This window comes from Setaria viridis, chromosome 1 (assembly GCF_005286985.2).
Source record: "Setaria viridis chromosome 1, Setaria_viridis_v4.0, whole genome shotgun sequence".
Lineage (NCBI taxonomy): Eukaryota > Viridiplantae > Streptophyta > Magnoliopsida > Poales > Poaceae > Setaria > Setaria viridis.
The window spans coordinates 1,357,023-1,372,391 of record NC_048263.2 but is presented as its reverse complement, the minus strand read 5'-3'; the positions used below and the strand labels follow the sequence as shown (position 1 = coordinate 1,372,391).

At 48.2% G+C, this 15,369-nt stretch overlaps 2 protein-coding genes across 3 annotated transcripts; both read right to left on the bottom strand.

Annotated features, from left to right (window-relative positions):
• Positions 1-3,119: 3,119 nt before the first annotated feature.
• Positions 3,120-6,459, bottom strand: LOC117847038 (uncharacterized). Its single transcript, XM_072290780.1, is given in 5 exon segments — positions 3,120-3,613; positions 3,615-3,706; positions 3,817-4,281; positions 4,284-5,300; positions 5,303-6,459. Coding segments are annotated over 5 exon segments (3,030 nt in total). The 5' UTR covers positions 6,438-6,459; the 3' UTR covers positions 3,120-3,292.
• Positions 6,460-13,073: 6,614 nt separating this feature from the next.
• LOC117854528 (uncharacterized) lies at positions 13,074-15,303 on the bottom strand. Of its 2 annotated transcripts, none has more exons than XM_034736780.2 (2): positions 13,650-15,303; positions 13,074-13,560 (listed from the first exon to the last, which is right to left on the bottom strand). In XM_034736780.2, the coding sequence occupies exons 1-2, from the start codon at positions 15,159-15,161 to the stop codon at positions 13,375-13,377; spliced, it is 1,698 nt and encodes a 565-aa protein (XP_034592671.1). In that variant the 5' UTR covers positions 15,162-15,303; the 3' UTR covers positions 13,074-13,374. The 2 variants fall into 2 exon arrangements, with proteins under 2 accessions (XP_034592671.1, XP_034592740.1); XM_034736849.2 differs by having other exon boundaries at positions 13,445-13,571.
• Between the last annotated feature and the right edge of the window lie 66 nt (positions 15,304-15,369).

The window sequence follows — 15,369 nt, the reverse complement described above, 5'->3', positions numbered from 1 at the left end:
ACCCTGGACCGGCAATGTGTAGTATATTGCCATATTGGCACTGTAGAGATCTGTGTGCAAGTTGCTCCAACCAGATGATCCTAAAAAAAATCTGCTGCAACCAGATGTAAAATTTTGACTTGGATCAAGCCATCAAGGCACCGGCGTGCTACGTACAGTACGTACAGGTCATGAGTCAACTTACAAGCTTCAGTTTTCTTGTGTTGAGAAAGAAAAAACAAGATCAGGATAAGAATAGCTGTCACGGTGCTGAGCAGCTGGGTGGCACGGGGTGGCCAGTGAGGGGGGTTGAAGCGAAGAAACTCGCTCTAATGCATGGGCTAGCTTGACGGCATAGAGCGGTCATGAGAGCCGTCTCCGGAGGCCGATAAAAAGAGGAAGCATTGGTGCTTGTTAATTTAAGATTTTAAGTCGAACTGGTCGATACATGCAACTCCGTTAATTACTACTCGGGCAGTATGACAGATGAACGACTAGAGGTAGGAGGAATGAGAGTTCTTAATAAGATATTGATAAAGATTTAAGGATATAAAATTCAGGTGAGGCTAGCTAGTAGGCCGATGTCTCTTCTCCTCTTTTTATTAATATATGTGTGACAAAGCTCTCGATATCTTTGTTTAAAAAGAATAAATCAATACTAAGATTATACTCCACACAAACCATTTTCGTTTTCCTAACGAACACCCATTTTTATAGTCCCGTGGTATAAATGCTTAGGTTCGCCAATCCTATAATATGTACTCCCTTCATTATAAAATGTAGGTTATTTTGCTATTTTAAATACATAGATTTTGCTATGTATTTAGACATAACCTACATCTATATGCATAGCAATAATTATATATGTATTAAAAAATCCAAAATGATCTACAATCTCAAACAGATAGATTATCAATCAATTGAGCCTGATGTTATTCTTTACTAATGGACAGCTACATATCAGTAATACTTGGAGCATCAATACTTTATAGGGCTCGAACTCAAAGATTACATTGAGTTAATATAGTGAAAAATCGGAAGTAATAATGAAGGAAGATTCATTATAAATTGTAACTTGTGTGCCATCCGAGTTCAATTGATCTAAAAAAGTCAAATCTCTGAGTTAGCAGGGCGCCATGAGCTTGAGTGTTTGATTGGCAGCCACGCTAATCGAAGCCCCTACTTGGTTGTTTACTTACCTTTGCTGCCACAGCATTTCGCAGTTGTATTTGACGCCACATCTGTGACGCGTGGCTACTGAAGGCCAGCAACCAAGCATGTGCTATGTGCTTGCCGTTTTCATATATAGTACAACTCAGCCTCTTGTTGTGTTTTACGTATGTGCGTATATAATGAGTGTTATAAGGGTGAGTACACATGGATAGTTTACAAAACTTGTTACACGATCGAGAAACATCGCGAGCAAGTAGAGACGATGGAGCAGTAGTCCACATTCCGGCAACAACACTCCACAACTTCCAAAACGGGAAGAAAGCGCTACACCACTTGGCAATTTTTTCTGGCTGCAACTTGCGTACGTACTCTGCCGCTTTCAGTCAAATTCAAAACGCCTGCTTCGGGCCGGCGCACGCGCGCGCGCGCAGGCACACCTCCGAAGCAGTGCTTTTTTTTTTTTGACTTGGATCGATGCATCTTTTTTCTTTAAGGTTGCTCAACTTACCTCTCAAAAAAAGGTTGCTCAACTTACCTGGCTCAGTTTTTACTTCCGGCTTCCATGGGGTTCAGTGAAGTTCAAGTGTTCAACCACGGGTCTGTAAACGGGCTGCGCCGGGCAGTTTGTGTTGTGGATCGTGAGAACACGGGCCGCGACGGGGAGAAGAACGAAGAAGAGACCAAAGCAGTGGCGGGATTAGAATTTTGTGCAGTAGTGACTAGTGAGTGAGATTTGTAACAGATACTCATTTCTTGCAACGATAATGCTATTATTACGTCGAGTTCTTGACAATTCAACGTCACATGTAGTTGTTCATTTTGTCAATGCAAGACGTGTCTTGACTCTGAAAAAAATAAAGAAATTCAAATCATAAGTTTGGACCAACAGTTAATCAAATTATATGCATGTCTGTCTAAAAATTGGACCAACAAGTTTGTACTCATAGTAATTCGGAGACAGACTTGTGTTTTTAGTAAGTGATAATATACTTCAATAAAAGAAATTAATGGTCAAAACTTAATTTGAAAGATTCTTCTCCTATCAAAATATGGGTAAATATTCAGGCAAACCTACCCCCAAGTGCAATTGTGGAAACCCAGCTGTAGACCATCCGTTCTAAAATATGCGGTCCGAATGAGCCTCCCAAGACCTGCAGCAAAATTTGCATCTAACCCCCCACCACCACATGGAACATTTCGCATTTAACACCCAAGCCGTTCTAGTGTGAAAAGGGATATTTCTAACTCGGTGCAATAAATACCATCCGCAGTTGCAACTGAAGTTGTATCCAAATAATTGTTCAAGTTGCAACCGGTCTATACACCGAGTTGCAAAATACTACAGGCCACCTACTACCCCTCATCGCATTAAATTGGGACATTCCTAACTCAGTGCAATAAATTCTACGCCCGTAGTTGTAACTAGAGTCGTATCCAGCCAATGGTTCAAGTTGCAATCGGTCTACACTCCAAGTTGCAAATACTGTAGGACACATATTACCTGTCTCGCATTAAATTGGGACATTCCTAGCTCAGTTCAATAAATACCATCCCCACAGTTTTGTAACTGGAGTTGCATCTAGCCAATCGTTTGAGTTACAATCCGTCTACACTCCAAGTTGCAAATATTGTATGCCACCTACTACGAATTGGGAGGAGTGGAGGAGAAGACAAAGAGGTGTGGAGGAGAAGACAGAGGAGGGATTTTTGTGCAAATGTAACATTAAACAGGATGTCACTACTAAATGTCCCATATGGATCGCGAGGGTTGATTGTAAAAGCATGTTGTGTTTTCAGGATCTCTTATCTGGACCGCATGTTTCATATCTAATGGATGGAATTCAGGTTTTGACGATTGCACTGGAGGGTGGATTTGCACTGAATATTTACCCTCAAAACATACTTATTACATGGGTAGACTGAAGGAGATCGCATTTGTAGTTTGATTGGAGATTTGGAGGCAACATCATCGCTTTTCAAGCTTCCACTCACTGGACCCGAGAGGTCCGGAACAAAGGTTTGACGTCTTAGACTGATGACCTGAGAATTCATGGTACGTAACGAATAAGCTGGATAGCGATTGCAATTTGCAAGGCCTGAGGTGCCTCTGATTGCTACTGTACCTGAGCACAAGGCCACGTCATACCATAAACTCAAAAGAATCATCGCCACACAAGTCTTTGGCATAGTGGTCGTCATCATCAAGGGTCATCTGACTCCGGCCACACTGGATGAGCCGGTTGAGGACCTCGTTCATCGGCGGCCTCGACGACGGGTCCTCACCGGTGCAGACGACCCCGAGCTCGAACACGGCCACCATGTCGTCCAGGTAGGCCGGGTCCCGGATCTCGCCGTCGATCAGGTCCACGCATGGGCTGCTGTTCCCGCACCTCTTCGACGCCCATTTTGCCAGGCAGCTGCCGGACTCCGTGCCGCCGTCCTATGCCCCCCCCCCCCCCCCCCCCCCCCCCCCCCCCGGTGGCGAGCTCCAGCAGCACCACGCCGAAGCTGTACACGTCCACCTTCTCGCTTACCTTCGCCCTGCTCACGTACTCTGCACCCAAACACAAAGTCCAGGCGTGTTATAAGCTCATGGTTGTGTGTTCACAACATAGAAAACTTCTCATCAACGTTCTGGTCGTGTGGAACTAAAGATGCTACGACCTGGAGCAATGTAACCGAATGTTCCGCAGACGCTCGACGTCGGCTCCGACTCGCCGGCCCTGGCAAGGATCCTGGCGAGCCCGAAGTCGGCGATCTTGGCTCTAAACTCGCGATCCAGCAAGATGTTGCTGCACTTGACGTCACGGTGGATGACCGGCCTCGTGAAGCCATGGTGCATGTAGCTGAGGCCCCTGGTGACGTCCATGGCGATGCTCAGCCTGGTGGGCCAGCCCAGCGGCGGCCCAATCTTGCGGCGGCGCCGGTGCAGCCACCTGTCCAGGCTCCCATTCTCCATGTACTCGTAGATGAGCAGCTTCGTGTCGTCGCTGGAGATGCAGCAGAGGAGGTTGATGATGTTGCCATGACGGAGACCAGCTAGTGATGCCACCTCCGCTTCGAACTCCTTGTCGATATCACCGTCCGGCTTGCCAGCGTTCCCAATCTTCTTCACGGCCACTGTTGAGTGCCACCGGCCTCATCAGCGCCTTTCCCTGCTGCCTTCTGGCTGCCGAGATGGATGCGGTAGACTTTTCCTGACCCACCTCTGCCGATCAAGTTCTCTTCCCTGATGTTGCTGAGTATGTCGTGGTCGGTGAAATCCAGAGCATGAAATGGTGTCATCTTCCACGATGTAACATCCTTACGGTCTTTCTTGCGCCTGTAGATGCTCCACCCAACACAAACTGCAATGAAGCTGAAGAGAGCTGCAACTGACAAGATGATCTTTCTCCAAGAATTACGGGAGCACGGGGGTAGGGGTAGGCCAGAGTTTGATTCCGCACACAAGCTAGGGTTGTCCAGGAAGACGCTGTTGTACTTTGGGCTCTGTAGTGCGGTTGGCACCTCTCCGGTGAGCTGATTAGACGAGAGATTCAGGAAGGAGAAATGGTTATTGTTGAAGTCCTCCGGGATGCTACCACTGAGTTTGTTGTTGTAGAGATCGAGGACGATGAGCACCGGGAGCAATCCGATTCCTGCCGGGATCTCTCCAGTTATCTGGTTGCTGCTGAGGTTGAGGGAATTAAGCCTCTCAAGGGCTCCGATGGATGTTGGTATGGATCCACAAATCTGGTTCCCGGCAAGGTTCAAAACAGTAAGGTTGGCAAGCATTGTCATGTCCGCAGGTAGCCCACCGGAGAACAAATTCTTCTCTGCTTCGAACGAACGCAGGCCGGTTGCAGATTCTGGTATGTTGCCAAAGAATCTGTTGTTCCCCATTTCAATCCGTGTGATTTTAGGGGACAGGGCACTAGGTAGAAAGCCCGTCAAGTTATTGTTCTGTATCATAACGGTGGTCAGCTTGGGCAACGCCGACCATATCTTCTCCGGGAACTCACCGACGAAGTTATTGTTCTGCAGCATGATATTGTCCAGTGTGTCGCACGCCCCCAGGATCGCCGGGAACACGCCGGAGAAGTTGTTGTTCAACACCACGATGTTGTAGAGCTTCTTGTTGAAGCACAGGGTTTCCCCGAGCACGCCGTGAGGGAGTTGTTGCTCACTTCAAGGTTGCCGAGTGGCGAGTGCTTCCCGAGCTCTGGCGGGAGGGTGCCCAAGAGCATGTTGTTGAATAGCCGGATGTCTACGAGGTTGGGGAGCAGCCCGATGTTCGAAGGAATCCACCCGGTGAAGTAGTTGTTGTATAAGCAGAGCAGTGTCATGTTACCGATGGTCTCCGGTATCACTCCGGAGAGGCTGTTCGCCGATAGGTCAAGCTCTTGCATGTTGACAGCAGTGAACTCTGGCCCAATTGCACCCATGAAGCTGTTGGCGTAAAGGTACACGATCTCCAGCTTCTGAAGCTTCCAAACAAACGCCGGAATTTCGCCCTCAAGATTATTCTCATACAAAGCCAACACAGTTAGCTCAGTGAGCGCTGAGAGAGCGTAGGGTATAACACCAGTCAGGTTCATCCCTGACATCCATAGCATCTTTAGATTCTTCAGCTTGCTGAAATCATGAGGGATACGCCCTGGTGAAAATGGGTTGCTTGCTAGCGTCAGCGTCTCGAGCTCGGTGAGGCTGCCGATGGCCGAGCCCGGATAGGTCCCGTTGAAGCTATTAGTGTCGAGAATCAACGACTTGAGCTTGGGGAACCCGGCAATTGCCGACGGCACACTACCGCTGAAACCATTGGTTGACAGGTTGAGGTGCTCCATCTGCATCGACAGTTTGTCGTTAATGTCAGTTGGGAGGACGCCGGAGAAGAGATTGTTGGACAGGTCGAGGTAGTGAAGTGCCGAGCAACCGTAGAGCGCTGCCGCCGGGAACTCGCCGGCGAGGTTGTTGTAGGAGAGGTCTAGATACGCTAGTTTTTTGAGGCTGCAAATGGAGGCAGGGATTGGATTGGATATGTTGAAATTTTGGAAGGAGAGGGCGGTCACTTGGCCGTTGTCGTTGCAAGTAACCCCAGCCCATTCGCAGTGAGTGAAAGGACTAGAGGCAGTGGTGTTGCTACTGGTGTTCTTCCATGAGCTGAGTGCAGTAGGGTTGCCCCAATCCCTCTTGATGATCAAGAGAGGTCGGAGCTCGGCGTCGGTGGGCCGCACCGAATCAGAACTGGAAGTGAGGAAGAGGGGAGTGACGAGTAGCGTGAGAAGCAGAAGGTTGAGCTTGGCCATTGTGAACTGGAGAAGCTTGTAGCAGTGTTTCATTTGGACTTAAGACTTAGATGCTCATAGACGAATGTAGTGACGAGCAGTACACCATGGACCTGGGTGGTAGCTGTTATCTTGTCTTACCGTGTTAGCTCCGGCTGGACAAATGAGGCAACCCTTTCAAACGGGTCATTGGTCAAGAATTTTACTGTGCATTGCTTTCTGTAGTTAAGTAGTTGACAAGGACAAGCGAAGGAGAATCTACATGTTACATCAAGAACAAATTTCTACGAAATAACTAAGGATACTCGCCCTCGCATTATTGTTCTTGCTGGATGCTATGCCAGAAATTCAAAACTCCTAGGATTGATCAAAATGAACCGTTGCCAACTCACCTTTGTTACTCAACTTCTTGGTGCCAGCCTCACTTTCCCTGCCCCATTCTCCGGCCCCGCATTCCTTCTGACCTTCTCAACTCACCGAGGATAACTTTGCACTTTTCCGACGTCTAGAGTCTAAAGGCTGTGCTAGTTTTAAGAGGGTAACTGGTTTTGTCTCTATGTTCCAGAGTCTACATTAAAAGAAAAGGTTGTATGGCCTATGTAATTGTGTTTGATATTTCTAAAATAAGTTTTTTAACAGTTTTGATAGAGTTACTGCAAGATAAATAATAATGTAGTAAGAGGTATAAAACTTTTGTTTTGGTGAGGAGATGAGGTAAGGATAAGTTCCCTGATTTTTCATGTTGTTTTCAACCATGAAAACCCTCTATGTGGCTGGTTTTACCGTGTAAACTCCTCTAGACAAAGGAGCTAGCTGTCCCCTCAAAACGATGCCATTTGATCCAAGTCTCCCGTCTCCCCGGTTGATCTGAGAGACGATGATGACAGGGGAAACTCTGCTATGCACAAGAAGGATAAGATGACTGCAAATAGAGAAGTCGTCATGCAGAGTGTCCTGTACATGATCAAGAGGGGTCTGCACTGAGTGTCCTGTGGTCACAGAACACTTAGCACTACTACCTCTTGGCAGAAAACTACAAATGAGGAAAGACGATCAATAATACCAGAAGATAACCTATCCTGCTAGATTCATTGATCCTTAATCTTTTTTTTCTGCAAGATGCATCCCATGATAGCAGAGCAGCAGGTAAAGCAGCGGCGAATTGTCAAGTAAAACGATGCTTGAAAGCTCCACTGTCTTCATCTCCACCTTCGCCTAGTCTTCAGCAGTTCAGCTAGCTCTGCCCAGTGATTTCGTCGATTCACAAACGCCATCATCCTGTAAAGCCCCAGCAGCTTGATCCCTTAATGCCAGATCACTTCCTGACGAGCCAGAGAGTGCAGTGCAGCACACGGCCGATGCCCAGTGGCCGTGGACAACGGCCCTGGGACCAGATTCTTTTGGTTTTGGCAAAGTGGAAGCATCTTCACCGATCTGAAAACTGACCATATTGTTCTTCCATTGGTAATTCCCATTTTCAAGTTCCAAATTACTGTTAGTCCCGTTTTCAAGTTTTAATTTATTAGTACTAACCGCCAACCCGTGTATTCACATGGGCTTGTTTATATATATAGGTTGATAAATATGTGCTGTCTTTAATCTTTTGTTATAAGTAAACGTATCTGGTACAAACCATCTACCCCGTGCAACCTTGGATGCTAATCCAATGGATATGATTATTTTGCACTTAAGTCCCCCCACCTGCCGGCCACAAATCCTCTCACTAACCCTATCCATTGGATTAGCATCTTGTTGCCTTAATTCATAGTTTCCAAAGTTGCATGGGATAGATGGTTTGCCCCAGACATGTTCCCTTGTTATAACTACCAATGGGAGCAATTCTAACGGTGCTGTCCTATAGCCTCCACACAATGTATGGATGACTTAAACAGACAAATGCTACGATATTTTATTTTTTAGCTGTCTCTCTATAGTTCCACATCCCTTAAATGGTGAGTCCATGGAAGGAAAGAAGATACTCCTGCATCATCCCTCATAAAAATTTAATATGGTACAATAGCACATCCACCATCTAATAGTGCTAAATTTTAATTAATGTAGATGGTCTATATATTGCTCTCACCTCCTTCTCCCTCGCTACATCATCTAAAATTCTACGTGCAATGCATCATGAGGTGACATAGAGGTGGTCAACATGGAGCAATGTACGTGCCCAAATTAGCACAAATTACGTGAAACTCATAAGCACTCATGCAACTAATTAAGTTCTGCTATTGCACAATAGAAACTTGCAAATTGAAACTATACATGTTGAGTCATAGATTACAAAACAAAATATTATGTCACGCAGCTACCACTGAGCAGAAATTCCTCCAAGGCTCAAACATATGTTGGACATTGACATGGTACTTATTAACGTGTGACTTCCTTGGCTAATATATGTACGAAATATAAATAATTATAAAATCCTATGTGGAAAACTATGAAATCAAGGAGAATGTGAAGTACTAACCTTTTGGATCGACTTGGCTTATGATAGTTACTAGCAGAAGTGTCCGTACGTTGCTACGGATCCTTGTCATCTAAGAAGTTGCCATCAATTCGTTCCCAACTCATGTTGTATGGTGCTAGACCACTTTTCAAAGGATGACCGTCGAAACTAAGGTGGCAGAATGAAGATTTTGTTCCATACTTTAATATTAGGTAGAGATTATAGCAAATACGCCCGTACGTTGCTACGGGTCAATGCTATGCACATATGTTATCATGCTATAATGCAAAACATAATTTGAACGAATTACGATCAATGTCGTCTCTATCTTGGAAGGCTAGAGCGTGGCATGTGTTGGACACAGGGCAGCTCGCGGCACAAGCCTCGTGCATGTCCTCTGAACTACGCATGGGTTGTGTTCAGTTCACAGTGCTTGGGGCCATGGATTGTGTTCAGTTCACAGTGCTTGGGGCCTCCAACGTGGAGGAGCCCCATGCATGTCCTTAAATGGCAATGGATATGAGTGGGGAGCGGCAAGCATCTTGATGGCCTTGAGGCAAGACAGTGTATAGGCGGAGATGTCGTCTTCTTCATGCTAAAGGCTGGATGAAAGCTAAAGGCTGGACTTTCATTGAGCTCTTTTTGTGCATCATGCATTGGATTTTTTTTATATTTCTTTGATCCTGCAGAACTTGTTGATTTTCTTCTCGTTCTTCTTCTTCTTCGATCCCTAAATTAGCTCGTTTCTTTTGAAGTATGCTGAAAATAAATATAGGGGAAATCATATAAATGGTGCATATCTGATTATGTTGAAATATATAAAGTAGGACCCAAGTAGATAATATTGGATATGATTTTTCGATATGTCGTATATTTTTAGAGACTAGATGAGAAAATCAGCTCGCGGCACAAGCCTCGTGCAGCAGCCAGGCGGCCCAGCAGGCCCAGGAGCTGGGAGCGCTTGCCTCGCGCACGGGAAGCCGCCGCAGCTGGTCTTTTTGCGCGTCAGAGTTCCTCGGAGGCAGAAGTGTTCAGGTTGGTTTCGGTTTTGCACGGCAAGTGCTGGTTCTGTACGGTTTCGAATCGGTTAACGCGTGATTTTTGACGCAACAAAGGCCCCGAGGATGAATGTCAAAACTAAGGTGGCAGAACTTACGAAGGATTTGTTCCGTATTTTAATATTTGGCAGAGATAGAGATTAACGAAGAACTTGAGGCCGTTTTTTTTATCAAAATATATATACTTTTCATGGCATTAATATCACTAAACTGGTTCATTGAACTCATAGCAACGGCTAATTGATGCTAAATAGGCTTGCTACGTACACAAGCTACGATAAAAAGAGATTCAAGAGTAAAACAGTCATTTTTTTTTCCAAAACTGGTAGATACCAAAGTTGACGGAGTGCACTATACTGTTTTTCCCATGATCACCTACTTGGCTGCTGCATAAATTTGTTCATCCAGTATTTAATGGAGAGACGCAAGTTTCCTCATGGTTCATGCTCTTTAATTAACAATAATAGGGTCCTTTGACGCTCGTTATTGCCACATTTTTAGTGCTATTTAAGTAGTGTTTTGGACTAAATCTTATACTAACCAGCCACTTGGCACCTGAAATAACTCCATATCCGTATATGTGTTGTATTTTGCACTACATTGCAAAATGGCAGGAAATACGACATAAAGTGGCGCTTTTGTACAGGATTGATTTGGACCTGGACTTTGGACAACACAAGGAGTCTACATGAGAAAGATGAGGACCAGAGGAGCCTAAAAGAGGGTAGGCCGATCGGCCCATGACCCATAGGCCTATCGGGCTAGCCCAATTCATCCTCCTAATGTATCCACATTCGACGAACCATCATTCCGGATAACTTAGAGATGAAGTATGTGGTGATTTGACAAGTCAATCTCGAGGTCAAGCTAAAAGATCCTCAAGATTGGAAAATCAGAAAGGCCGCGGAAGCAGCAGATCTTGCACAAAGTATATCTCCCTCATCCAAACTTCGATTGGAGCGAATTTGGTATCTAAACTGCATAGCTCAAAATGATCTACAACTTTCGCATAGAAAGTTTTGGCATTTGAGGTTGGCAAGGTGGTGAAATCACCTAGGTCTTGGGTCGATCAGTCTGGCCCATTTTTAACTCCGATTGACATGCCCTTCGCCCCGTTAGTACCTCCAGGCTATAAATATGCCCATTCTCCATCAGCATGCGCATCCATCCATCAGAAGTTGGTGAAACCTAGGGCATTCACCAAAGTCTTCAGAGTTATCTAGGAGATGGCTTAGGCCAAATCCTAGCCGCCATGACCTCCCTACGCACGTGGTTGTGCTATGGTGGAGTTCAGAAGCTAGTAGTGGATTATCGATGGTATGTACTCGGAGGTTATGATCTAATACATCTATTATGTGAGCAATGCAATTTATGTTATTTGATCTATTAGTAACTCAATGCCTCCTTTTATACTTTTCATCTATCGTGAATACGCTTGTTCCTTAATCTAATTCTAAATTAAACTACATAGCATGCCTTATGTAATCATGAAAATTAGATTTGATATGTTGACCTTTCATGATGCTTAGACACGTTCACTTGGTCGTGCCCTTAGAGAGATCGTGATAGTGTCTGCTTCCATATAAGGTGGGAGTTTTCGGGAGGTTGACCGGAGGTAGTAGTTTAGAGATTGTTTTGGATGAGATGCATGATATGCTTACTTATTGACTAGATCTGCAACTAGAAGGCGATAGGCTCTTGTTACCCTTGGTGGTGTTTATTTGTGGATGTGATCAACCTGTGTTCTTATCATTCATCTTTACATCAGGTTTATCTCCCATATGCAATCAACGTTTCATGTTAGGATTGATCCGTGAGACTAGATAGAAACCTTAGGTAGTTCGCTGTCGATTCATAAATTGATAAATCTTAGATGGAATATTTTAATAGAAAAGGTACGATAATCCGTGCACTTGCGGTTCACAACCTGACGCGCTAACAGTAGTCGCCAAGCCATGTGGGCAATGTTGGATTAGGGGCTTGCCTGCGAACCACCTCTCCCCTCGCCCCACCAGTTTTGGACAGTATAAATGAAGAATGGATCTCAAGGTAGAAGACGATCTTATCTTCGCATGTTGGACCAGCTTGGCTGGAAAGAGTAGCGGGCTCATCAACTGTACAAAGCCTGCTTACAATTATGACTCAACACGTTGAAGCCCATTAGCCGGAACCAACAACCGGCTAACCCCAACCAGGCTACCCACCAATTCCCAGAATCCCAGCTTAGCTCGGCTAGTTCAGGGGCTCATGACGCCAAAACATAGGCGCACGTGCAGGTGCGTGGTGATTCTCTCACGAAATTACCATATTAAATTGATTCTCGTGCCTGGGAGAAGTAGCCTCACCTATGGTCAATGTTCGATCCACAGCCGTCGTGGCCTGATGGGATGATCTGACCTGCTCATTGAACTCCAGCTTAGTTCCAAAACGCATAGGTAGAAAACTGTACATATGCATCCATATACCATTCTGTTTTGCAAAGGTTGTTATAGTTTCCTACCCAGAAAACTATATATGTTTGTTGAGAAATACCATCTATCTGTTAACATATTTTTAGAAAAAATCAATCAAAATTTTTCTATGTTCCAAATGATGTCCTCTGATGTTATTACGTGATGTTTCAAAATATTTCATGATTTTTAGGAAAGGAACATATTTTTAGAAAAATCAATCAAAATTTTTCTAGATTCCAAATGATGTCATCTGACGTTACAAACATTATTATGTGTTTCAAAATATTTCATAATTTTTAGGAAAGGAATAATAAAAAATTCTGCCGTTGTATAGGCTATTTTACGATATTTCAAAGGTAGTACCTACAACATTGCAGAACAACCTCATAATACTACAAAATTTTTCTAATTTTACCTCTAAAAGTCTAATTTTACCTCTCTAAAAATCTGTCGACAGTTGGACATTGAGAATAAAATAAAAATTATACTGGTTTCCTGCCTTATCCTAAAGCGTACGTTCAGGAAACTGTACATAAATAGACATTCCATGTTTTTTGAGAATAAAATAAAAATTATACTGGCTTCCTGCCTTATCCTAAAACGCATGTGCAGGAAACTGTGTACGCATCTATACTTTTATTTTAAAAGAAAGAAATAAAGCTTATCATGCTTTCCTACCTGGCTCCAAAGCACATAGGCAGAAAACGGAGACGGCATCCAAACATGTACAAATACATAGGACTATAGGAGTACATAAGAGCACATAGCAGGTTGACACGATCACAGCGTCGTGCATGCACAGGATCACACTCTGACATGGCAACCGACCGCTCTCCTTAATATAATTGGCAGCTCTCCTTGTTTAAAAGGAGATGGCGACGCACGTACACTGGCAACGTTATTCTACTATACGCAGCTGGACGTGTCGCGGAACCAGTACACGGCGAACCCAAACTTTGCCGGCGAAGCCAAGAAGCAGAGCAACGATCGCATCATCAAGCGGTCTTGCGCTTCTCTTCCTTCCTTCCCTCGGTGACCTTTCCCTCCTCGCCGCCTTCGACGGGGACGAGCTCCTCCTCGCCGGCGATGAGCCCCTTGGTGTGCTGCGCCAGCCCGACCACCATCGCGCCCACCGTTTCCAGGACGTCGCCCACTACCGTCGTGTCCTCGCCGCCGCCGCCCTGCATCACAACTGAGCCGTCAGCTACGCACACACTTCAAAAGACACCGCACCCCTACACACATGACCGGACGCCAGGCGCGCACATACCTTCGCCTTCGTCTTGACACCGCCGTCGGCCTTGCCGGTCCCCGATGCTCTGTCCTTAACCTCCCCTGCCTTGTGCTCCGCGTGTGAGGCGGCGTCCTTCGTCTTGTCCCCGGCCTCGGCAGCGGTGTCCCTCGACCTCTGCGCCACGCTGCCGGCCGCGTCCATCGCCGTGTCCTTGGCGCGCCCCGCCGTGTCGCTCGCCTTCTGCGCCATGGATCCCGTCACGTCCTTCACCATGTCCTTGGCTTGCCCAGCGGTGTCCCCCACCCTGCGCGCCATGGCGCCGGTCGTGTCCTCGTGCTGCCCGGTCATGTGGCGGGCCTTGCCCGCCGCCTCCCACGCCACGTCCTCGCGGGGCTCCTCCGCCTGGCGCTCCTTGCCCTGCTCCGCCTTCTCCCTGGCGTACTCCGCCACCTTGCGCGCGGTGTCCGCCGTCATCTCCGTCGCCTTGGCCGCCGCCTGCTGCGTGTACCCGGCCGTCGTCCTCGCGGTAGCCACCGCCGCCTCCTTCGCCTTCTCCGCCGCGGCCCTGGCGTACTCCGCCGCCGTCCCGCCGGCGCTCACCGTCACGTCCTTGCCCTTCACCGCCGCCTGCTTCGCGTACTCCGCCGCCGTCCCGGCGGCGGTCACCGACACGTCCTTGCCCTTTGCCGCGGCCTGCTTCGCGTACTCGGCCGCCGCCTCCCTGGTGCCCAGCGTCACGTCCTTGGCCTTCGCCGCCGCCTGCCTCGCGTACTCGGCGGTCGTCCCGGCCGCGCCGGCCGTGGCGTCCTTCGCCGTTGCGGCCGCCTGCTTGGTGCGGTCGGCCGCCGCCCCCGAGGCCTCCTGGGCCTTCCCCGCCGCGGCCTGCGCGCCCCGGGCGCCGGCGTCCTTGGCCTCGGCGCCCTTCGGCTTGGCGCCGGCCGCGCGCGCGGCCTTCTCCTTAACGCCCTGCCCCGCGGAGAACTCCCCGCCGCCCCTGTCGTGCCTCTCCACCGCGGCGCTCGCGGCCTCCGCGGCCGACCTCCTGTCAGGCATCTCCTCCTGCCGCGTCAGGTGGGCGCGGGCTTTACCGCCGCCCTCCTGCTCCCTCCTTCCCTGTTGGTGCGGAGGCGCCGCGCCCGCCGGCGCGTGGCCGGCCGGCGACGCCTTGCCGCCGTGCGCGGCGGCGGGGCTCGTCCCCATTGCCTTGTTGCACCTCTCCCTGGCATCGGCGGCGGTTTCCGCCAGCCACTGCTGCGGCTCGGAGCCGTGTCCCACGCCGTGGCCGTGGCTCTCACCCTGCTGCTTCGCCGCGGGCTGCCTCGTGGTCTCCTGATACGAGACCACGGTGGCGGCGCTGGGTGCCTGATTGTTGTTGGCCTTGTTGAAGCGCTCCTCGGCGGCGCGGATGGCGTCGGCCGACCGCTGCTGCGCCTCGGAGCGGTACTTGCCGATCTCCTCCAGGTTCATCGCCTGGCCTTGTTGGCCTCCTCCTACCTCCTCCTGGGCCCGGTTGGTGGCCTGCTTCCTGGGCTGTTGCTGCGACGCCATTGCGGCGAGCGAGCTTGCCGGCGAGAGCTAAGAGCAGAGCGTGGTTGCTGTGTTGGATTGGGCGTAATAGTAGTAGTGTGAGCTGATCGCTGGTAGTGGCTTGCGGTTTTGGCTTGGTGATGGGCTGTAGCGTGATCGGCGGGAGGCTTATAAATTGGCGGTGGGCGGCCGGGGTTTGACGTTGACGTTGCCGTGGCGGCGCCGGAGC

What these genes read in the sequence shown, in the direction of transcription:
- LOC117854528 (XM_034736780.2), bottom strand. Translation starts at nt 15,161, where the DNA reads ATGGCGTCGCAGCAACAGCCCAGGAAGCAGGCCACCAACCGGGCCCAG. An exon ending in GTGTCAAGACGAAGGCGAAG is followed by an intron (nt 13,561 to 13,649) that starts GTATGTGCGCGC and finishes GTTGTGATGCAG; the next exon opens with GGCGGCGGCGGCGAGGACAC.